The sequence below is a fragment of the Syngnathus typhle genome, linkage group LG6 (assembly GCF_033458585.1).
Source record: "Syngnathus typhle isolate RoL2023-S1 ecotype Sweden linkage group LG6, RoL_Styp_1.0, whole genome shotgun sequence".
Classification (NCBI taxonomy): domain Eukaryota; kingdom Metazoa; phylum Chordata; class Actinopteri; order Syngnathiformes; family Syngnathidae; genus Syngnathus; species Syngnathus typhle.
This window is the reverse complement of record NC_083743.1, coordinates 15,308,531-15,333,828: the sequence shown is the minus strand read 5'-3', so window position 1 is coordinate 15,333,828 and position 25,298 is coordinate 15,308,531. Positions and strand designations below refer to the sequence as shown.

Here is a 25,298-nt window from a genome sequence, read left to right as displayed (position 1 = left end):
ATTTTCCCCCGGTAGGGGTTTTTAAGTTTTTCCTTGCCCTTTTGGGAGCTTAAGATCAGGGGATGCTTTGAGAATAATTGTCAATTTCTGTCTATGTGAAGCCCTTTGAGACTGCTTGTGATTTAGGGCTATACAAATAAACTTGACTTTTAATACAATATGCTTTGCACCTGTATAATGACAGCCTCACAGCATAATTATTTAGTGTACAATATTTTAATCACGGGTGGCTCGGTGGCGCACTGGGTAGCACGTCCGCCTCACAGTTAGGAGGGTGCGGGTTTGATTCTACCTCCGGCCCTCCCTGTGTGGAGTTTGCATGTTATCCCCGGGCCCACGTGGGTTTTCTCCGGGCACTCCGGTTTCCTCCCACATCCCAAAAACATGCTTGGTAGGCCGATTGAAGACTCCAAATTGTCCCTAGGTGTGAGTGCGAGTGCAAATGGTTGTTTGTCTCTGTGTGCCCTGCGATTGGCTGGCAACCGGTTCAGGGTGTCCCCCGCCTATTGCCCGATGACAGCTGGGATAGGCTCCAGCACTCCCGTGACCCCCGTGGGGACTAAGCGGTTCGGAAAATGGATGGATGGATATTTTACTTGCTGTGTACCTGCAGCAATTACAAATTTAAAATATTGACAGAAAATATACTAGTTGTAGAAAAACAACTTATTGAAACATTTAATACAAAAATATAAATGCACAAAGCTCATAACTACTGATAAGCTGAATTGTCTGCATCTTAACACTCACTTGGGATTTAGAGACAAGTAGATAAAACTGACGTATAAAAGTATTTCACGAAACCATTAGCAAAGACAGAAATACGATCAAACATCAAGAACAATAAAAAAAAACCACGGAAAACAGAGTGTAGTGCGTTACAGATGATAGAAATTAGGGCTTACTCATTTTGACAGTGGAGTTGATAAAACAGAGGACCTTCGGGTCCCCCTTAGATCACTTTTATATCACATTATGTGTGATTTTTACTAGAAAAATTAAAGGACATCTCTGGAAAATACGAAATCCTGTGTCCAGCACAGGGGTTTTGCCTCCAATGTAAACCGAACTGAATAATGGGACAGACACAACAGTAGCTACTGTACAAGGTCATCCTTACTTGAATAACAATAAATAAATGTGCGCCTTATCATGGACATCACCTGAGCAAAATCCAGTCTACTGTAGTTGAGAATGGGACATCGGCCAGTGAGACCTCAATGTGGGCTGTCTCCTCCCTATAGCACCAATAGTTAAACTTCACAGAGTAAACAAATCCTTTAAAGAACTGAATCACTAGTGTGAAAAGTCAGAGTCATTACAGTCGTGTGGACATTTGTTCTCCAAATTTTTCAGGGAACAGAGCCCAGCAGGACTCCACAGTGTGTTGTGTCATCAGTAGTGGCAGACTCTGATCCGATCCTTGTCATCCAGGCCAAGCTGGACGAGATTGCTCTGGGAGGATGAAGCCTGATAGCGGGTGAAGAGAGGTCTGAGGCGCTCAGTTAAGGACACAAACAGTTTACACAACAATCTGTTCCTTCTTTTTTGAAAACTTGTCCTGTTCAGCTCCTTGGTAATGCAGTTAGATGGATCTACCGGTATCCTTCATCATGTTGGAACAGTTTGGCTCCACACAGGTGAGTTTTGTATAAGCATCTTATTGCTATTTGTGTCATGATTTATTGAAATTTATTGGAAAGGATTATTATTCAAGATAAATGGCTAAGGACCATGCTTGGTGGCAGCAGCTACACCTTTAGCCTTTGGAAAGGGGAAACTGATTATGTGAGTATCATGAGTGTTTATATTTTGTAGATAAACGTGTTTATTGTATCCCCCCGTCCTCATTTTTTTAAAATGTTGGAGTACTGTCTATGTTTTTATGGGTGCATTTCAATACTTTGTAAGTTGTACATCTTCATAAAGGAATGTAAGATCAAAAGTTTGGGAGTGAACAGACAATGGAAAAAGAGCGTACAGAACATTAACAACTAATGACAACCAGGGCTTAAAATTATGTGTGTTTCAATATCTGGTGTGAATTTGGTCAAAACATTTAAACACAGAATTTACATTTCCAAAAAGTTTAGTCATAGCTGTGTTTATTTACTCATTTCCAATTCTGAGCTTATTTTGAGAGATATCTGTTGCAATTAGGTTAAATTGGCATGCAGAAGGCTATCATTTACCAATCCATTTTCAATCATCCACATCCACTTTGGTGATGATTTATCAGATTTTTCAGGTTTTTGAAAAATTGACAAGAGTTCCTGTAGTGTAACTTAGGTACAGAAATGGACTCCTGCTGTACCTCTATTTCTTACATAGTGTCCAACATTACAAGAAAGAAAAGGCCATAAGCAAAAATAGCAAGTCATTGTGGAATAATGTGTGATGATAGGATACATGCTGTTGTCTTTCTTTCGCATTTCCAGCCATCTCTTGTTGCTTTCAATCAGGTTCTGCAGTTTACGGCCATCCACTTTCACTGACTTTTGAACTTGCAGGCTATGGGGAAACACAAAACATCGGGTGTTGAGTACTAGTGGAAATACATTTGTCATGAATGAAAGGAATTCTAGAAAATACTGCAATTAAAGGCAAAGACTACCTAGCAGGAGTATAGGATAGGGGTGATGTGGATGTCTTCAGGGTGCTGGTGTTGAGTGCTGCTGCTTCTGAGGAACAAAAAAAAACAATGACAACAGCTGAACAAGAATGATCACTACCCAGATCAAGTTATAAATTGTTCAACTGAGCATACCGGGAAATATCTCTCTCCATCTGCGGAGTGTGAGATCCTCAGCAGTTCTCAGTCCACTTTTGATGCAGCTATCCGGGTAGACTGTCGGTCCGGGGCCGCTTTGGGTTGACGACAGCCAAAGTGGGTTAGGTTGGCCAAAAGGGGTTGGGCCTGGAGTGGTTAAAGATCTTGTGCTGGGAGTGGAATGAGACAGGGCTGCAGGGAAGGCTGGGAGAGATGCATTGCTCTGCTTCTGGGCTAATGAGCCCAGAGCACCTAAAACAGTGTTGAGCTGGCCTGAGATCTGATGTTGGGACTCTTGCACTTTGGCCAAGAATGTCAAGCCACATCCTGATAAGTGACAGCCAGGACAACAGATGGGATGAGGAAGGAAAATGTAGTCAAAATACAAAATTGTTTCCTCTTGGGCATAAGGGCAATGTTTGTCACCTGTCTCATCGGGTGGGTCAACAGTGCTGCTGAGGTCCGAATCTGTCACATCAAATGTGACCTTCCTCTCTCCAGCCAAGAGGAATGCATCTTGAAGGAATGACTGTAAAGGGAATCAAGAAGGAGAACATATTTAGCAAGAACACAGTACTGCACACAGTAAGGAACATCTGCATTATCTTTTATCAGGATTATTTATCATTCAACTACCATGCAACACAACAAATGGCACTCAGTATAATTTAAGTCATCAACTGTTAGAGAATAATTTGAATGTGTTTTTTAAACAAACCATCCAATGATAACATATCTGTTTTCAAAATACTCTCTTCCAAATGATCATAGACATTTAATAGGTAGAAAAGAACTGACATTTTTATTTGTTGAATTTGCAGCAGTAGGACATCGTATTTACTGAAACCAAAAACCATTTCAATCAAAAACATCTTGACAGGTCAAGTTCCATCTTTTATTTGTTTTTGACAAACTGATAGCTTTTGATTTCCTATAAAATGTGCTGAAACAATGCTGCATAAAATAAAACATAAAATACTCAAAATACATTTTTATTTTTTTTAAATACTGTTTTCATTGGGGGGTTTGCTTAAAAACATTCATTTTTTGTTCATAACTTGAAAATTATGCTGAGTACCATTAGCATATCTTTTTTTTTTTTTTTAACCCAGAGATACAGGTTGACTATGGGTAAAAAGATGATTTAGTTTTAGTTATGTTGCCATATATATAGGCCTGGACTGTCAGGGGAGCTCCCTTGGCAGACTGGATGTGATCGTATGCTCAATGCTAACCTCGTCAGCAATGGAAGTATCAAGCTGCTTCAGTTGTTCTTTCCTACGATTGAGAGCATTTCCATTCTTAACCGTCTGCTGGAGCTCAGAGAAACTTCCAGCCTCCTGACAAGAGACAGAAAATGCAATAAGACAGTTCATTAAACATGCAACAAGAAATATAGATAACATCTGCAGAGTTACTGCACCTTTCCTTCCATGTTGGATTGATGAGTGGAGTTGCTGTGAGCGACATGCAGATTCTGTCTCTGCAATAGTCGGCTGCTTTCCTTCTCCAGGAAGATTTTGGTCTTGTCAATGGATCCACAATGTGAGGAGTTGAATCCGCCAAATCTGAACAGAGCCGTGTGAAACTGCATCATTGGTTTGGATTATATTACTTGGATCTTAGATTGCCCCGCGATCTAATATATATGCATAAAGTATATTTAATTGAACTGAATGTCATAAATGAGCAAATTGTGATATCAATCGACCATTAATTAGAATGCCTTTTTTTGTTGCATGGAATCACATATTTTAATATATTGGATTTCAGTCATATTAAAAAAAAATAGGGATGCAAGGATTATGATTTTAAAAATCACCAGCAATGCACAAAATGCCCTTCTAAATAGTTGGAACAATGAGGCCCATTTCTTTTTTGTTTTTTCTGTGCACTAAAAATATTTGATGAAAAGATTGAAAATGAGAAAAGAAATTTCAGCATTCATTTAAAGGTACAGTAATCCCTCGTTTATCGCGGATAATCGGTTCCAAAAACCACCCGCGATAAGTGAAATCCGCGAAGTACGGTCACCCTCTGATCTGTACATTTTTATTTCTATCTGTACATTTTTTTGTGTCAATAAATGTATATGAAACCATTTAAGTGCATATTTTATTATTAGAACATTAAATAATTGTTTCAAACATGTAAATAATACATTAATAGCATAAATAACACAGAACATTTTGTATAAATATTGAAAATATAAATATTATACATGTGTGCGTGTAACATGTTAACAAGGAATACTGGGCAGGCTAACGAGTTAGCGGAAAGATGCTAATTCGCGATCGTGCTAACATGAAAACGGACCTCTAAAGCAGGGGTGTCAAACTCTTTTTTTTTTTTTTTTGCAGGCCACATTGTAGTCATAGCTTCTTTCAGAGGGCCATTATGACTGTCAACCCAAATAAATGTATGAGCACCTCATATTATATACAGTAAAAGCTACAAAACAAACTGACAAATAACTTGTTTTCAAATCAGACGAGTAAAAACTGGTCAAATATCTAAAAAAAAGATATCATTAAAAGTGAAGACAATTTGCAATTCTAGTCATGACACACGAATTTGATGCACAATTTGTCTTTGCGGGCCTTATAAAATGATGTGGCGGGCCATATCTGGCCCCTGGGCCTCGAGTTTGCTCTAAAGGAATTTGAACGAACATTTGGAGCAATACTATACATTGTCCGAAAGGTTAGACACATGTGATCGGTCATTTCTCTTGTTAGGAGACCCACTTACATAGTCAATGACTCCTGTACCACTGTAACCGACATATGTACATGAACGTAAAACAGGAAGTTTTGGAAAAACGGCCTGAAAACGCCCTTCAAAATGTATCACCCTACCTCAAATCAAAGCACGGCTGAATAACATAAATAATATGGGGAATTCTTAACACATACTGTAAATATGTTTTTAGAACAACTTTTATTATAATTTTTATAACAAAGTACAAGTGTACATACTGTAAATATGTTTTTAGAACTCTTATTATTCTAACAATTTTTCTATAACAAGGTGCAACACTGTAAATATGTTTTAAGAACTCTTATTATTATAATTGTTTTTATAATAAGGTACAAGTGTACGCACTGCAATTGTGTGGGCACTGCTTGGCTTCTGCTGGCGTGTGGGCAAGTTTTGTGCCATAATTCCTCAATTTTGAAGTTTTATTATAACTTTTAATTTTGTTTTTTAATTTGGGGAAAAAAAACGCGATGTAGTGAAACCGCGATAAACGAACCGCGATGTAGCGAGGGATTACTGTATATAAATCAAAAGCATGTTCATAATAACCAACAAAATTTTCAGGGGAGTATCAAGATGGCATATAGTACTTGTTTGCAAATCGAAACCTCATTGTGCCATCACTTTCAGTCAGTGTAAATGTAAATTCTGGAATACATTTTTAGACTGGATGAGTAAATCAGTATGTTACAATAACACAAAGGCTGAACTGTACTTACTCCAGGATGGTGTTTTTACTGTCATGTACTGAGGATGGAAACTGTTCGTCCAGATCATCCAGATTTAGTGATGAGTCTCGTTGGCCACAGGAGGGCGACGTCACCTTATATTTGTCCTTTTGTCTGGAGGAATTTCCTCCTTCACCTAATTCCAACTCACTACAAATCCAACGCAGAGGAAATTGATTATGTTTTTAAAATCCAAGTTGCAATGTAGTACCAACTTCATTTTCAATGTCATAATTACATCTGTGAACATTTCAGCATACCTGACTCTGCGACTGAGCCGGTCGCATCGTTCTTCCAGCAGAGCCACTTTACACTCCAGTTGCTCTTTGTCCTCCTTCACCCTCCTGCTTTCCTCCCTGACTTTGTCTCTCTCCTCCTTTGACCTCTCCTCCTCCCGCCGGGCCTCATTCTTCTCCTCCCGCACCACGCGGAGGAGTTCTCGAGCTTGAACTTGCTCCTCCTTCATTCTCCCTAGCGCCAGCTTCAGCTGATCTCTCTCCATTGTCACTTGGTGTAAGACCTGAACATACAAATTAAGTTTTTATTAATACGTAGGTAACCTTCTTTAGCACAAAACACCCCACCCCTATCCGTTTGTCAAGATCCTCCTCCTCTTCACCAAGCATCTTCCTCTTCCTGTTAACACCTTCAGTCTAGGAAGATACGTACATTGTTAGTCCAAATAGTTTTAGCTGTGATCTGGTGAGTTCATGAACAAATTGTACCTTGCTATGAAGAATTTCTTCCTCTCTCTTCAGCTTTTTTGCTCTCAGGTCCAACTGACTGATCAGATCCTGTAGTTCTGACTCCTGCAGAAAGAATCAAAAGTACCATGTCCTTCATGACTTTGGAATGTGTATTCCCGCAGTTTTTAATCATCTTACATTGTACCAAAAGTAAGATAAATTTACAGGGGGCAGGGTGTTGTTTATGCACCATTCACTCATAGTGTGAAAATGTATTGTCCACTTGAATTCTTCCAGGCAATTGGATTCATTTCAAGAGGTGCTTGGTACCGAGATAAAACATTTCAAAGTTATAAACAGCAGGCCGTGAACTATTTTGCCCAGTGGAGTAAGATTACGTTTGTGGCAAAAGAAAGCACTCTCACTCCCATAATTTTATTGCTTCATATTTTCAGCATACAAGTGTTTTATGTTAATATATTTTCTGTAATAACCACTTTATTACTGCTTGATCATAGTTTAGTGATAAACTCTGGAGCATCTCGACTTGCAGACAAATTTACAGTGCTTTGTTGCAGCAGGAATGCAACTCTTGTCAACCAATGGCCCCCTATAATACGAACATTTTGCATGAAACATCAGTCCAACCATCGCTTACTCTGATATCCTGACTCTTTATCAGCCTTCTTGTTAAAAGGCCAATATTTTCTTTAGCCATATGACAGGTTGCATGTACAGGATATCGATGTACGAGTCTGACTGATCTTACCCTGTGTGAATGTGTCAGCTGTGCCTTTTCTATTTCACTGTCAAGTTGCTTGTGGAGTCTTTCCAGCTCATGAGCGTGTGAGGCCTGAAGATGCTCTCTGTCAATCTGCAGAGTAGAAAGCAAGCGATCCCTCTGGGCACTTTCCTGTAACAAATAAACACAAAAAAATCAAATACAATACAAAATTCTTTTAAAAAAAAGAAAAAAAAAAAAAGGATTAATCCTATATTTAAGTCGGTTATCTCATTTTGAGCTGGAAAAAATGATCCATGCAATGTTTGCATTTTTTCTGTGGAACCTATCCTCACATCATTTTTGACAAACTCAACTCTCGGCATTCTGAAATGCCCTGAAATGCCACAAGATGGGCCCAAAAGCCGGGTCCGGGTACAACAAAGTACTGTAAACTGAAGTGATACTAGATTGAGAGAAAAATCTTTGTATCTCGGGAAAAAGCTAAATTAAGCATAGGGCTGCTCGATTGTGTATAAAATCATCATCAGAATTATTTTGTTCAATGTTAAAATCACAATTATTTATATGATTATGTTTTTGAAATTGAAACAGCATTTATTGGACATGTTTCGAACAGCATTTATTGAACATGTTTTAAAAGAGAAACGTTCCTGTTAAATATGTCCTCGGTCTCCATTCTCTACACTCTCAAAACAGAAACAGCAAATAATAATTTTTCCTCGATTATATGAATTTTGCGATTGTGTAGAGCCAAAATCGTAATAATGTTTAAAATTCAATTAATTGAGCAGCCCTAATTGGGCATCGGCTGTTAATTGACATTATGGAATGACTGCTGCATGTTATTTTAAACACGTTTTGTTTTTTTAATTCCAGTAATTTGAGAGTCATTTATTTTTTAGGGTAATGTTGACGAGTCTGAAACATCAAACTGTTTTATGATCATTGTTTCATTTCCTGTTTAAATTATGAGGTAGGCAATTATAAACACTTTTAGGGAGTAAGGGGGAGGTCATATTCTCGCATTTGTTTTGCAATAGGAGGAAGGGCTAAGTCATAAGTAGGCATGTTAAAAACACAACAGACATGAAGTTATGAAAACAAACATGAATCAAAAAGCCCTTCGAAATGAAATTGTTTGCCTGCTTGACGATCAAAAATTCAGTACACAATACTTATTGCTTGTGATTTTGTTAGAAGTGTTGTTTCTCCATCTAATTATGTGAATGTCGGCTTGCTGAAATTATAGATGGCTTTAGATAGACATCTTTCTCAGCACAATGAGAGCAGAAATAGCAGAAAAAACAACTGACCTCCTCCAGTTGTTTCTCTCTGATCTTGTTCAGCTCTTTCTTGTGCTCCTCCCTCAGCGCTTCCAGTTTCTTTTCATGGTCACGCTGCACTTCTTCCCGCACTTCCACTAGCAAATCAGACAGCTGCACAAGGAAAGGTAGGGTCGAATGAAAGCTTTATCATAGTGAATTTGCAAAGTACTTCCAATAGAGTACCTCTCTGTGGTACTTTGCAAGCTGCTCTTCAGGACGTGGACCAATCAGCTCCCTCCTGCTCTCAGTACCAATAACCTTTAAGCACACAACAAACAGACAGTAAAAAAATTACCATGAAGATGTTGTGTCTCGTTAACATGCTTATTGCTGGGGGGTTTTAATAAACAAAATAAAATTATAAAAAATGATCAACTACCTCCTGTTTAAAAGAGCTTAGTTTCTCTTCTTGGAGTTTCTTTTTTTCTGCTCGCAGCTTCCCGTCTGACTCCGCCTTCAGACGCTCAATCTCCAAGTTATTCTGAGCCTCCAACTTGTTACGTTCTGCTGCCTTTTCTTCTTCAAGTGTGATACGCAAGTCTTTCAGCATAGCTTCACTCTCCTCCCTGAACACAGAAATATAGCTACACATCAACATTGTATCAATTAAAGCTTAGTACATTCCTTTCATGTGACCAGTCATCGTACTCATCTATTATGTTTACAATTTGGACAAATAAATCATTCAATGTTTGTATCAGTATTAATATAAGTATTATTAAATCCACATGAACATTCAGGCAATTAAAGCAAGCAACGATTTGTGTTTTTGAATTATAAAAATAATTTCATGCAGCAAGTGCTCCCGTGCACCTTTGTTACTCTGACCTGAGCTCGTGAAGCTGCCTCTCTCTCTCCTTCAAAGCAGATTCTTTTAGTGCCTCCAGGATCCGGTCAGACTCCATGTTCAACCTTACCTCCTCTTCTTTTCTCTTGGACAGAAGATGCTGTTTTAGAGTCCTGACAAGGCAGAAAAAACAAAAGAAACAAAACTTCTCAGGTTTTTTTCAACAGTAAATGTTATTTGGTACTAACATGCAAATGACACATTATGATGACCTTACACCTATTGGATTAGATACCACTCAAAATGAATGCGGTTCTTGCTAAAACAAGAAATATTTTAAAACGGTGAAAAGTGACATGGAAATGATATTGTTTTTTAGTCCATCCATCCATTATCTGTACCGCTTGTCCCCAGGGGGTCGTGGGCGTGCTGGAGTCTATCCCAGCTGTCATCGGGCAGTAGGCGGGGGACACCCTGAATTGGTTGCCAGCCAATCGTGGGGCACACAGAACCGAACAACCATCGCACTCGGACTTAATCGGCATGGCCTATCATGCATGTTTTTGGGATGTGGGAGGAAATGGGTGGACCTGGAGAAAACCCACGCAGGCACTGGGAGAACATGCAAACTCCACACAGGGAGGGCCGGAGGTGGAATCGAACCCGTACCCTCTGAACTGTGAGGCGGACGTGCTAACCAGTGCCCCACTGTGCTTCCCATTGGTTCAGTATCATTGATAATTAATAGAATTGTGAGACTGGAAAATAACAAATCATAGTATCCTGGCTATAGGACCATAATTTGTTGGCTCCTCAGAGATAAAAAAGTTCATGGTGATGATCTGTTGAATTTGTTAGCTTCTTTATCCTTTTTGTATTGGATTTCTCACATATATCATTTGATTGAAAAGGAGATGATTCTAAACAAAACATAAGGTTTCAAAGTACAAAGTGCTGATAAAAAACATCGACAAATTGAGCGTGATTACGATAGTACCTGAGTTTTTCTTCACTCTCTTCTGTTAGCTTTATCTCCTCCTGTTCTTTGCTTCTCAGCTCCTCTTGGAGGAGATCATTTCTTTGTTCCTTCTTCTGCAATAATTGGACCTTCTCTGCCTCCTCCTCTCTCTTTATTTCCTCCATGAAGAGAGAGATTCTCATCTCCTTCTCTCTTTTCAAACGTTCCTTCTCCTCTTCTTCCTCTCTGCTCATCGTCTCCTGAAGATTAAACGATCTACTTTTCTTCTCCCCCATTATTTGCTCATTGCGGTTCTCCACTCCCGAAACGACATTGCCACGCTTCCTGTCAAGCTCGCTGGTCCTCTCGTTTAGACTCTTTTCCTTTTCAGTATTCCTCCACTCATTTCCTTCTTCCCGGTCTGTCTTCTTCTCATTTTTCCAGATTCCAAAGTTTTCTTTCTCCAATGGGCTCACATAATTCTGTGAGGCAGCTTCTCCTTCATTGATTTGGGCATTGGAAGTTCTGGAGAGTCGACCTCTAGACGTTTCAGGCCTGGGTAGATTCACACCTGAGCTGAGACCAGTTGCTATTTGTTGGCTCCCAACACTTGATTGGTGGAGCACGAGTCTTTCTACTTTTGGAGATGCAGCTTTGTCTTTGACTGCAAGCTGCAAACGCCTTTGGAGAAAGCACATTTTGAATGTCAATTCATTAAAATGCCTCTGGAGTCCTTCATGACAATATTCATTCATTTTAATAGTCACTACTCTGAGAACAGAAAATATGATTTTCATTCATTTATCAGTTTTAAAAATGAGTGTAGTCCATCTATGAGTTTTATTACGCCTGGTTCAAATGTACAGGAAAAATGAGTGGCAGTGCATTAGAAACACAAGGTGTTTGTGTCTGGAGTCTATTCTGTAGAAACAATTTCACCATAAACATTCGTTTACTCGATATAAACAGCATGGAAGCAACTAACCTCTTGGCAGTCTCGCCCTTTATGTACTTATCCATCTCATCTTTTTTTACTTCTTCATCATCATTATCCTCCAATGGACTCACAGAGCCAGACAGATCAGAAAAGTCCAAAACCTTTTCAGACATCTAGGTGAGACAAAAGAATACCTTATCAAACAAGTTGTCCAGAACCACTGGCCTAAATCTTTGCTATAGTAATAGTATGTGCAAAACAAAATTCAAATGTAAGCAAACCATGACTAAGAAAATATTTCCCAGCCCTCATTCATTGTACCTTTTCTACAGATATAGAGAAAATCTAGTTTTGTCTTGTGCTGCTTTCCAATTGTGAGCGCACATTCACACTGAGCAGACATGACCGATAAAAATTAGTCGGGAGTCACGGTTTACGCCACATCTGATATACTGTAGCATGACCACAGAGATGTATTACTTTAACAAAGTTTTATTGACCAATTGTCCCTCAATTGCAGCACAAATTTCTGTAGAGAGTGAACTGTTAAACGTTTGGGGGAGCGATATATTTTGTTCAGAGACAGACACAGACACACACAAAAAATCATTCAAGTGAAGGCTAGATAAAGTCACACTGCATAATCACAATACCTTCACATTTATGGAGGATGAACCCTGCTTAATGACATCGCTGGAATCAGAGTGCTGCAATCACACGCACACACATGCGATCACCTAATTGACGATAAAAGAACTTTGGATATGGACACATGGATTTGCTGCTTTTATCAAATGCGCATGTGCGCACCTTTGATAAACGCGCGCGCACGCACACACACGCGCGCAGACGCACGCACAAAATCACAAAACAGTGTTTAGAGAAGCCATATCGCTCCCACGTATTAAAGCTGCAAATGCTATGCTTATGTTGTGCAAACGAACCAGTGTTGCCAAAACAAAGTGAGCATGCGTGCAGAAAAATAAGACAACTTAAATGACCAAGGATTTGGTTGGAAAGGTGTCTCTGACCAATATATCACACATTAAAATAAGAAGACGCAAAACATGAATAGCCTGCATCGTTATTATCTGCTCGTGCTCCTTAAGACTGAGGTTGGGTTTTGGGGACTGGCCCCGCATGGAAAGATAATCTAGCAACATGTCATGTGAGCACACAGCACGCAGAGATTTAAAAGCAAACCCTACCTCTGCAGGAAGGAGGGATATATTATTCACGCTCTCCATCTTGCCAGGTTTCCTCTTTTGGTGAGACACTGTAAGGACGTCAAGTCTTGTTTCCTTGCCGCGCTGCGCAGATTGAATTGTTGCCATCTCAAACATCTCAATGGCCTCCTCTTCTTCATTCGGATATGCTGATTGAGCTTTTTGGGCGTCTAATTCATCTTTCAACTCTTTTCTCTCCCCCTGCGTTTCTCCCTGATCACTAGCTACACAACTCTCCAAAACCTCCTCATCATCATCTGACAATTTTCTCTGACTCAGGGAGCATCGCTCCAAATCACCATGACTTTCACCATCCTCTTCCTCTATTCCATCATGTCCACCTTCATTATCTGTGGTACTCTTATGCACGACTCCCTCATAATCAGTTTCCTTCACATCTGTGTCATTTCTTTGGGAGTCTTCAACAATATTATTGCCATTCTCTTTCTTCTGCACATCTTTGTCCATTACTTCTGCACATTCTATTGTCTCCTTGTCATCATGCTGGACTGTCTTGGGTCTGTCATCTTTGTCTCCGACCTTGTCCAAATTTTCCTCATCTAGTAAAAAATCTATTCCTCCACCATCACTTTTGTCTTTCTTTTCACTTTCATAATCACTGGATGGCTTATGCTCAGTTTCTGGAGTGCCATGACCTCCCCCCTCATTGTCTCTACTTTTCTCATCTGCTTCCTCATATTTATTTTGGGTCTTTTTTTTGTCCTCAGTCTCCTCAAAAGGCTCTCCTTCGATCACAGTCTCATTGAGATGGTTTCGAGCTGCCAGAGGGGATAAGCGGCGGCCCCTCAAAGAGTCCTTGAGTCCATCCATTCCAAACAGACACAAGGAAGAGAAAAGTAGGAAGGGGTAGTGAGGGGAAGCAGGCAGACAAACACAAGTCAGATCATTTTAACATGCATGCAAAGATAGTGGGAGTGATAATTTTGACAAATAACATGCAGGACCGGCTGATGGTGTTTTGAAAGAAACATTAGATGACAAACAGTCACCAGCATGGAAAATACAGAACATGGCAAATAAAGACGCATGCATGTGATTAAAACCATGTTACATATTGTGTAAGGGAACGCTTGGTCTGTTGAGCGCATTGGTGTATACATATGTGCCGCGCCCATTAAAAACAAAATTAATCCTAAATTTAAATGGAAACTAGCAATAAAAAAAAATCACTGTCATGGTTTTTCAAACTCTCAATATAAATCTGTCATTAGGAAAATGATATAGGGGGAAATCCTCACTCTCAAAATTGGCATGACGATTTCAAAATTTCTATGACGATTCCAAAATAGCGGTCATTTTTTAAGCACATCAAGTTTTTTTCTCCACATCTTACCAGATAAGCAAAATTCTATTGATGAACTAAAGTAAGACTTGTCAGTTTATTTCAAATGGAATTATCTCCAAATACATAGCAGCTTGTTTGTACAGTCACAGTTGAGACATGCACAGCACCCAATAGGTCTGCTCTGTACTATCAAGATCTGCAAAAAGAAAGCTAGTGTAGTAGGAATTAAGAGGACTGTCTTTTATCTTAACCTCGCAGCCATGGGCATATCATTCTAAGTTCTATTTTATTTTATCCTTCTTTGTTGGGGGGATTGAAACCTTGTAACTATCCTATCTTAGTGTTTTATTTACATACGTACATAGACATTTATCTCATAGTTTTTAAGAAAATGATGAGCCTACAGCTCTAAAACTCGACGTGAAAGAGAAAATTTTAAGAAAAGAAAATGGATTCCACACCCCAAATTAAAAAAAAATTTAAAAAAAAACATTGAACTTAAGTCATCATAAATTTTGTTCCACAATGCAATTAATGATTTTAGTGAGTAGAAGCAGAAAATTGACAAGAACCTGATGCACCCAGGATAGGGAAAATCCTCAAACAAGCAGTGTTCTGGTTAAAGCCATTAGGCGGCTAAACTAGGTGAAAAACCTTGGGGCTTATAGGTACTAATGTTTATAAACCACGAGGATCCTGCAGTGCGCACAGGTCCGCATAGTGTGATTCTCTAATTTGTAATGGGTCTAATTTAATATGAACTATAAATAACAAAAACACGAGGATGACCATGCTGTCGGAATTCAGATGGCAAAACAGTAGCAGTGACAGTAGGTAGAGAGTAGGACAAAGAGGAAGGTACAGTGGCAGCCATGCCCATAGGATAGATCCCAGCAGCACAGAAGCTACTCAAACACATCCTGGGTCATGGTGCAAATTTCACAAAAGATACAGAGAGAGAAAGATGAAAGAAAGATACAAAGGAGGATAAAATGGAAATATGATTAAATTAGAGAATGGTGAAGAGGTAGTGAGCACTTGTCACAAAGACAATAGCAATTTTATCAAAACTAGAAACAGAGACAACTGATGCTTTGAGTGTTGACCAAAGTCAGCTGGAACAGCAAGCAGTGGCGCTTTCTGACAATTAAACTATTCTAGATGTAATCTCAAAATATGCATCCTAGTTTAAGCATCGAGAACTCAATAAAGTGCACATCTCATTGAAGACACCAACTAATATCATGAAGCGCCTCAGTTTCAGTGAGCTCTTGATTTACAAAGACAGATTCACCTTTTGTAATTCTTATACAAGTAGTCAGATATTAAGCAAGCACAGCACTCAAATACAAAAAATGTTTTTTTTCTATTCAGAAATGTGAATAACTATTATTTAATGCATTAATAAATCACTTTAATAAGTTCCCGTGTTTTGTAAAATACTAACTTCGAACATTCCTGGATAATAACTACCGTTTTTTTCCGGACTATAAAGCGCACCGGACTATAAGGCGCACCTTCAATAAATGGCCCATTTTAAAATTGTGTCCATATATACGTAAAGTGCACTGGATTATAAAGCGCACCATTAATGCATTAATTTTCTGAGAGAGTCCTGTATAGGGGCCGACCAACCATCCGCACCGACATTCCACGAACCATTACCATTGTGAATGAACTTGTAAATATGCCACTATATCCTTTACTATATCCTTTGCAGATAGGTTGATATTGCAAATGAGAATCTGTTGTCAATTACCACTGTCACTACCAAAAAATTTAGATTAAAATAATAACAAATTAACAATTTTATGAAAGTTGAATGATTTTTTTTATTAGGTGTATTAAGTTTGTTTTATTGTTGTTATTGTTGTATGAATAAGAAGGTTGATATTGGTGTTTGTGACTGCAGTAAACAGGCCAGGTTGCATCATGTCAGATTTTTTAATCCAAATCAAATCATTCCCCATTTTATCTTTTTTATTTCAACTTCAGACGCAACAAATTACTTTATAATCACAAAATAATGATCCATAGTCTTTTTGATTAATGATTCATAGTCTTTAGCGGGCCACTTATGATTGATTTTATGACACATTGCTTTGGGCCAGTTTAAATTTAGATAATTTCCGCGAGCCGGAACTTGGTCCATATATATGGTGCACCGGACTTTATGGCGCACTGTCGGCTTTTGAGAAAATTTGAAATTTTAGGTGCACCTTATAGTCCGGAAAATACGGTAATTACTTTTTGCATTATAGTACATATGTTTTCTTTTAAAGGTTTCTACATACATGCATGAGCATTTACAGCATGAGCATTTAATTTAATTTCCAATGCTGCTAATTTAGAACAGGCGATGGCATAAACCTTATATTGGGAGATCGTCTAATAAATTTAATAAGCACTGTGTATAGATGAGCGTCTTTGAATAGTGTGTGGTGCAGTCATGGGGGGGAAGAAAACTTGTCAAACCTCCACTTTACCCAAAAATTTAGATATAGTCGGCTTTTGGTAGAAATTTTAGGATAAACCTAAAATGCACTACAAACTTTAAAACTCTGTTCAGTGTTTCAGTACTTCTTGCACAGATTTCTGTCCTCTAAAAGGGAGCTTCTTTTTTTCTTTAAATAGGCCCCCTCGAACCCCTCCCACCCCATGACATCCACTTCTATGCCTTTCTGTGACGCTTCTCTGTTGCCACCTGCTGAAAACACCTGAATACCACTTCTAATACTGATTCATAGATCAAGCACCTGTTCTATATCTTGACATTTAGCTCCTTGTGAGAGAACAGCAAGTACCGTATTTTTCGCACTATTAGGCGCACCGGATTATAAGGCGCACATTCAATGAACGGCCCATTTTAAAACGTTGTCCATATATAAGGCGCACCGGATTATGAGGCGCATAAAATAGAAGCTATGCTGCAACAAACTGAGGTTGACTAGGGTTGCGGTATGCATCCACTAGCCAATAACCAACGAAACATTAACGGAGAAGCCTATTTTGAAATGAAATAGCCTCGCGGGTACAACAGCTATTCGGTGACGCCCCCTGACTACAGTTGCCGTAATGTTGGGAAGCGATGCGACCTTGTAATTTACTAGTCGTACTAAAACGTACTGAAACATTTTGGCAGACCACTGTGTACAACCAGTATGGATCAACAAATTCATCAATTGATCCATATATAAGGCGCTCTGCATTATAAGGCGCACTGTGTTTTTTTTTGTAAAATATAAGTTTTTAGGTGCGTCTAATAGTGCGGAAAATACGGTACTGTAAAAAGTACTGAAATATTGAACAAGCAGACATGTGCATTGAAAGGTTCAGAGAATGTCAAATTAAATTCCCATGGAGATGTTACGGTAGATTTTATATCCATATAGAAATTTTGCTATCTCAATATTCTTACCTCTGTATGAGTAGTTTGTTAAATTAAATTCCCATGGAGATGATAGGGTAGATTTTATATCCATATAGAAATTTTGCTATCTCAATATTCTTAACGCTGTATGAGTAGTTTGTCATTGCTTTGCTTGATTGAGGAAATATTAGCTATGACTAAAGCGTATATAACGTCTAAAAATATCAAGCCATCACTAAAATGAACACATACAAAAATGTTTCGTTTTAAATGAAAAATGAAGAACAATCGCAAAAAAAAAAAAGAGACCAACACCTTTGTATTTATGTATGTGTTATGAGCATACCTGTCGAGATGGTGGTTCAGAACTCTGGCCTCCAGATATGTCCTGCATTTCTGGTTCAGTCCTTTCCTCTACTCGTGCTGCTGCACTACCGTCACTGTCCTGACCAACACCCGCGTGCATGTAAACACAAACACACACACGCAAACATGCAAACACGCACGCGCACACGCACGCACACACACAAACACACACACACGCGCATCTTAAGAAACATGGTCCTAAAGTAAGATGTAAAAAGGGAACTAAATCAAACAAATCAACTACACCATTAAAAAGAAATTCCAATGAGGCATTAAAAATATTTTTTTTAGTGTTCTGTGTACCTCATATATTATGCCCCCTCTGAGGTCATCCAGATTCAGGTGGAGGTTCATCAGTTGCCGGTCTGAAGACCGCTGACTTGACTTGGAGAAAAAAAACAACAAACATCACATCATCAAAGAACCAACTGCAATTGTCGATGTTTTGCCCCAACTGCCTTTTAGCTAATTTCTTAATAGATGTACTGCACCTCATTTTCCAAGACTTCATCATCATCATCATCAAACCCAGGCATGGTAAGATAAACTTTTTCTTCCTTTTTGGAACTTAAAACACTTGCAGCACCACTGTTACGGAGTGCCTGACAAGGGAGGAAATCAAAATTAGCACTGTCCTCACTTCACTGTCTTTAGATAAACACGCATGTGCATGACAGAAACTACAATTCAAAATACAAAGTATAGAGTACTTTTCATTTTCTTTACTACTACAACATAACTACTACTACTACTACAACTACTACTGATAATAATAATAATAATTGTCAAGGGCTCCAGTTGTAACATCAATGCAATCTCCACGATCCTATGTGTAGTATTCATTGATCCGTCCGTTTTCTGTTGCACTACCCATTTGGTGTGGCAAGGAGCTGGAGCCTATGCCAACTAACACAAAGGTAACACCCCTCAGTGGCCTAGTGGTAGATTGTCCACCCTGAGACTGGAAGGTTGTGGGTTCAAACCCCGGCCAGGTCATACCAAAGACTATAAAAATCAAGGGTTGGAATTGGGGGTTAGATAACCAATTGATTCCCAAGCGCGGCACCGCTGCTGCTCACTGCTGCCCTCTCCCCCCGGTTGATGGATCAAAATCACACGGGGATGGGTTAAATGCAGAGGACAAATTTCACCACACCCAGATGTGTGTGTGACAATCATTGGGACTTTAATTTTTAACTTAACTCTCTCAGTAAGCTCCAAACAATTGCAAGTGTTTTTGAAGGTAGCTAATATTTTGTTCTCCTCACGTTTCGCCAGGCGGATAAAACCCAGTTTGTGTTTGTCACTGCTACATTGCCGTAGATAATATTTGTATTGCTCATTTGCTCAGTTTCTTTCCTACATTGTAGTGAATTCCATTTATATCTGATTATCATCTTACGTATTTTCCTCTTTCACTCATCTGTAAACATTTGGCTGAACTCAAAATTGTAAAACCTTTGAGCCAATTACATTTGGAGGTTCCAGTGTAGTTTTGAATACACCTCCATCCTATAATTAATTAATCACAGATTACCCCAAGAGGCCGAGGAGATGTTTTGAGGGATTCCAACCCCCCGGACCCGAGAGGCCGTGGGAAAGCAGATCCAGAGATTGGGCCGAGGACAGGAGGATCAAGACCACCGAGAGAAACCAGGCTTCCTCGTGGAGGTGGCAAAGACCCCAATGTTGAACTTAGGCCCTTCAAGATAGAAAGCAACAACACCAAAGTCAGACGTTTTCACATGTATACAGCAAATGTAATCACTTTGTTTTTGGAAATGATAGTTTTCCTCCCAAAACTTTTGATTGGTTTGATTTATTTTCTCTCTTTGTATCTTGAAGATCGAAGGTAAAACCTATTACCTAACAATATTCAATGTATGCTATTCTGTTCTTCTGAAAATTGGAGAACCACTCACTCCACTTTTGTCTGAATCTTTCTTCTTTTTATCTTTTTTCTCCTTTTTTTCTTTCTTCTTCTTCTTGGACCCTGTAGCCCCAGGAGCAGCAGCGCTCTGCAGGCGTTCACGTTCTTGGATGACGAGGCGGCGGTAGTGCTCGTCACAGGGGTGATCCCAAGTAGACTCACCAGAGGAGAAGTTGAAATAGTAGATGTCTCCTGTGACATCTTGGCTGCAAGGGGGATCACGAGTTGGCACAAAAATGACATACGTAACAATGAGTTATCTTATCTACAGTAATCAACTTTTTTGGTTATTCAAAACCAAATCTGTGGTGTAGTAATAACGTCAACTTTGACAGTGGCATGCGTCGCCAAATTTGAACTTTTGTCTTTTAAATGTATCAATATATTCCTGGTTGGGACACATATAAATCTAATAATGACCAGGAAATTAAACAAATTGATTTTATTTACAGGTACCAATACCATTGGTACTTTTGATTTATGAAATTTCCTTCCAAAAATGTGATGGATAAAAGTATAGCCTTTCTCTTTCGCAAATTGCAATTTTCTATTCTTCTAAATTCTAACTCCTAGTTCCTGATCGCAAAACAACCACAATAGGGCGGCCGATACTCGTATCGGCCAACATCACGAGTACCGATACTGTGAAATACGGCTGGTATGGTCACCAGACTCTCAAACAGCTTCATACTCCAGGCAGTCAGGATCCTGAACTTGCTTCCCCGTTCTGCGTAGCGTCCTGTACTTTTACTGTCTGTATGCACACTGGCTTTTATTCGTTGTGTTATCTATTTATTTATTATTTATTGTTACTCTTATTTATTGTTTGTGCCTTCTTGTTTTTTATATTGCGTTGTTTACTTGTGTGTCTATCGTGTAATATGTCTTGTCACCGTGGGATAGGGAAAACGTAATTTCGATGTCTTTGTGTGTCTCGGCATGTGAAGATGTTGACAATAAAGCAGACTTTGACTTTGACTTTGACAATACCGATACCTGATATCGGTACTCACCCATCCCTACTTTTGTTGTGAACATAAATTAAACAGGGCAGAAGTCAGCAGGGAATGAAGTCAGCTGTTTCAGTTAACTCTACGCCAGTCAAAAATATAGGGAATATCTGAAATAATATCAATTGAAATATAAATATATAGATAGAAATATGAATTTACTCTCAAAATTCTATCTACAACAATAAGTAGAACTAAGAATACTGTCATAAGTAGCTTGTTGAAGGCCTGCTGTTGACATCTCCCTGCAGATGGTAAAGAAACATCAACCTGCACGAGCACCACCACTCTCGGATGTCAAGAACAGCCAGTCCTTCACCATATGCCACATTATCCATCCAATTAATTTGGAGCGGCGGCATGGTGATACTGGTTAGCACTGGTTAGCACATCCGCCTCACAGTTCAGACGGTGTGGGTTCGATACCATCTCCGGCCCTCCCCGTGTGAAGTTTGCATATTCTCCCCGTGCCTGCGTGGGTTTTCTCCGGGCACTCCGGTTTCCTCCCACATTCCAAAAAACATACATGGTAGGCTGACTGAGCCCTCCAAATTGCCCCTAGGTGTGAGTACGAGTGCGGATGGTTCAAGGTGTCCACTGATGACTGCTGGGATTGGCTCCAGCACGCCTGTGACCCCCGTGGGCACAAGTGGTACAGAAAATGGATGGATGGATAATTTGCAGTGATGAGTGGAATCACAGTCTCGATGTGGTTACTTTTTAAGTGCACAAATAGCTCTAAAGAATTGTAAATAAATAAAGGATAAGTTTGCTCTGCGTAATGATTATGAAGATTTACTTAATCGAATTATGGAAAAAAGGGACTATGAAGAATGAAATTAATGACTTAATGAGTCAAAGCAAAGGAGATGCCTGTTCAAAATGTTAATTTATTTCTGCTTAAATTCAGTCGCACACTTATAACGTGAGGCAAACATCTTGGATCTTATCGGATTGTCTTTATAATGCTTTGGAATCAGTGTTAAAACCTGAACCAAAAAGAGCGTGCAGGCCACTGTGGCAGGCAAAACTCACAGAAGATAACCATAGTAATAAAAAAAAAAAAAGTTATTTAATTTGGATGGAATCAAATTTATAATACTGGTTGTCAAGTTAATTTAATTTCAAATCAATTCAAGGGGTGGGAAGACAAAATTGTGTCTGTAGATAACACCAAGTTTACGGTGGAGGGATGATGCAAATTTTGAAGAATTATCTTTGTGTTGCATCAATTAAATTTGATTTCAGTCTAGGCAGGTCATTAAAATTATACTGATTGGACACAACTTTAATCCATCCATCAATTCTCTACATCCCTTATCAGAGTCGCAACAAGCTGGAGCTGCGGTGAAAGGCAGACTACTCTTTGGGTTGTCAATCACTGGGCACATATTTATACAGTCATTAAATGGGAACTCAAGCCACTCTGCGTGTACTGAGGTTAGGTGAGGGAACCACATTTTCAGTGCCACTGGTCATATACAAAAATAAAACAGAGGTGAGTTACACCTTGGACTGGTCATCGGCTAATCGCAATCTGTCAGAGAATTATTTATTAAACACATCATGTATTGCATTAGTGTAGAACTGCACTATATTACACTAATGACTACAGTTCTGAAAACTTGGGGATCCCATTTACCTAACCTGATCATGTATCTCAAAATGTTGTAGCTGGTTAGTGTTAAGACAAAAATAGGAAATGAAGTGACTTGAACCCAAAGCTAAATTAAGATGGCAGTACATACAGTTTATATAAAGTGACTTGAAATTGTGTTAACTGAAAATTAAAGATAAAAATGATATTAATATCAGCTTTAGTTGCACCAAGTTATGCTTGTATAAAACATACATTTACCCTTTGAGATAGAACTTTACCAATGTAAAATCTCATAGAAAGTTGACTGTAGTACATCCCCTGACTTACCAAGGATTCCACTCCGGTGGAAGAGGGGCAACAATTCCCTCCCTGGCCAGCCACATGAGTTCCTTCTCATTCTCAAGATCAATGCCTATCTCCTTTGCATACTCTCTGATCTCTGATAATATGGGGAAAACAACACATTAAGAATGAGTAGATGTTAAAACCAAAGAAGCTCTTAATGATATGAAACTGTGGGCTTTTGACCAATAAATACATATTTTTTGTATTTATTTCCAATGTTTGAGTATTATGGCATCTATCAGAGGAGTAACCATGATAAAACAACATTCTGTTTACCTTGGTCAGATGGAATATAGTTTTCATCAAAGTCCTCCTCAAGGATAAGCTGTTTTCCGGTAGGCGCACTCATGATTACTGCAGGTAAGACATCAATCAATCAATCAATCAATCAATCAATCCATCAATCAATCAATCAAGCTTTTATTTGGTAAGTTTGAGCATGCCTAACAAGGAATTTGACTCCGGTAGAAATTCCTTCTAAGACGCGGTAAGTTTCAAATACATTAGCGTAAAAACATGTCCCCGAGCTCAACTTGTAAATAAAATTTAAGGGTAATATTTTGATGTATTTATGTACAAGGATTTCGGCGCCTTAATCCGTAGAATGAAAAGCGGCTACAAATACATACACTGAACTAAGTAAGCTAGGCGCCATTTAGCAACGTAAAGCTAAGCAGATCAAAAAAAGAAAAGTTGTAGATTGTATATCAGCTCACCTTCAAACTGTCCGACTTCCCTTTGCCTTTCCAGATTCTGTCAGCTCAGTAACGCGGGCATTGTTTCTGCTAAAGATGCAAAAAGAGAAGCTTATACAAATAGGAACATCACCAAGGACGCTTCCCTGGTTTCCTGTAGGGATGGGCGGATCGATACCAAAATATCGATATATCGATCCAGGCTGCTCATTTTTGAGTATCGATCTCCCTAGTTAAAATATCGATACTTACAATTATTTAATTATATTTTTCCTCATTTTTTTTCTGCTCCAATTTGACGACTTGCACTCGTGCTAGCACTACTTTTCCTTCCGCCTGCTGCACCGGCGTGTCCTGCTCTGCTCTGCTCCCGCCCCCTTTTCTCACAAGCCAAGCCCTCCTCCTCCGCCCCCCGTTCCAATCCAAACAAACACAAACAAGCATGGCCACGGCGGCGGCCCAGTCCGAACGCAAGAGAAGTCTGGTTTGGGGATATTATATTTTACTTAATAACAACGAGGCAAAATGTGAAATATGTCACAAAACAATTAAATATTGTGGCAACACCACAAACTTGACAAAACATTTAAGCAAAATTCACCCCACGGTTCATGAAGAGCTGCAGTTGAAACGTGCCGCAGACACTAAGGCAGCGACGGAAAACCCTGCAGCCACACCGAGGGAGGCTAAGGTACCAAAGTACCTTAGAAGCAGCGTTTCAGAAAGGCAAGACATATCCAGGTATCAGGTGCTAACCAAAAATCGTAAGCATTTGTGGTTGATGTGCTATTTGAAGCAATAATTACTACGCTTTAGTCAGTCATTTATAAATAAAGTTTTCCCCTTTTCAATTTGTGGTCGAACGCCATACGTTTTATTTGTAACTCCACTTCCTATAAACAACACTAAAGTATTACAATATTAAATGTAAGTATCCAGTGGCTTTACAAATTGATAGTTTTGCTGCTCATGACGATTAAGCCCTGCATCTCTGTTGGTACCATGTCTCTTTTTAGATTATACTAAAAGACAAAACTTTTCCCCAACAACAGAGAGAGAGAGAGAAAAAAGTAAAGAATAGCTCCTTTTTATTAAAGTTATACTATTAATATGCATCTTCCACTAATGCACTAATGTCTAAAAAGGTTAATAATTCATGTACATGACGTAATACTTTTTTCCACAACATTCAATAGATGACTCTCCAAGAGCAAGAATGCCACTGCATTTAAATTGTTTTTGGCGGGAAATTACACTTCCGGTATCGATATGGGATCGAATATCGGGTATTTTGGGTAGGAAATACTTGGTATCGGATCGATTCCAAAATCATTGGTATCGCCCATCCCTAGTTGGTGAGTCAGGTGGTGCGGGAGCGCAGGCTCCTATACCTCTTCCCGGAGGGCAGAAGATCAAACAAAGAGTGAGCGGGGTGACTCACATCACTCACAATCGTGTAAAGTAAAGTGTAAAAATGTAAAGTATTTCAAACAGTTTGTTCAATGTTATCTGACTCTTCAGATATGAATGAAAGGTAGAATTTGTGTTTTTAGAGTTGTTCACATCTGCCTGAATGGCTTATATGTGGTTATTTTGTCATTTGAAAAATAAAGACAATTGTGACAATGAAATTTGTTTTATGACAGTGTGTATTTGCATGAAATTAAAAAATGACCCACCAGGAACAATTCCAGATGCCATCTTCATCTCTCACCTTCATAGCCTTCAATATGAGTACTGTGAAGTAAACAACT

At 39.0% G+C, this 25,298-nt stretch overlaps 1 protein-coding gene across 1 annotated transcript; it reads right to left on the bottom strand.

The window, feature by feature from the left end:
• Nucleotides 1-651: 651 nt before the first annotated feature.
• LOC133155112 (centrosomal protein of 164 kDa-like) lies at nt 652-23,727 on the bottom strand. Its single transcript, XM_061280136.1, has 28 exons — nt 23,566-23,727; nt 23,126-23,203; nt 22,832-22,943; nt 19,887-20,100; nt 19,502-19,666; nt 18,456-18,566; nt 18,268-18,348; nt 17,945-18,043; nt 12,905-13,738; nt 12,350-12,403; nt 11,745-11,869; nt 10,799-11,440; nt 9,843-9,974; nt 9,394-9,580; nt 9,198-9,272; nt 9,003-9,125; nt 7,714-7,857; nt 6,984-7,067; nt 6,843-6,911; nt 6,519-6,778; nt 6,250-6,408; nt 4,194-4,338; nt 4,006-4,110; nt 3,197-3,299; nt 2,768-3,097; nt 2,615-2,681; nt 2,410-2,511; nt 652-1,492 (listed from the first exon to the last, which is right to left on the bottom strand). Exons 2-28 carry the CDS (start codon nt 23,196-23,198, stop codon nt 1,396-1,398), a joined length of 4,692 nt encoding a protein of 1,563 aa, XP_061136120.1. The 5' UTR covers nt 23,199-23,203; nt 23,566-23,727; the 3' UTR covers nt 652-1,395.
• Between the last annotated feature and the right edge of the window lie 1,571 nt (nt 23,728-25,298).

Coding starts and splice junctions, on each gene's coding strand:
- LOC133155112 (XM_061280136.1), bottom strand. CDS start 23,198: ATGAGTGCGCCTACCGGAAAACAGCTTATCCTTGAGGAGGACTTTGAT. Junction 19,667..19,886: donor AAGATTCAGACAAAAGTGGA/GTGAGTGGTTCT, acceptor TCTATCTTGAAG/GGCCTAAGTTCAACATTGGG. Junction 18,567..19,501: donor CATCTCCTCGGCCTCTTGGG/GTAATCTGTGAT, acceptor CTCCCTTGTCAG/GCACTCCGTAACAGTGGTGC.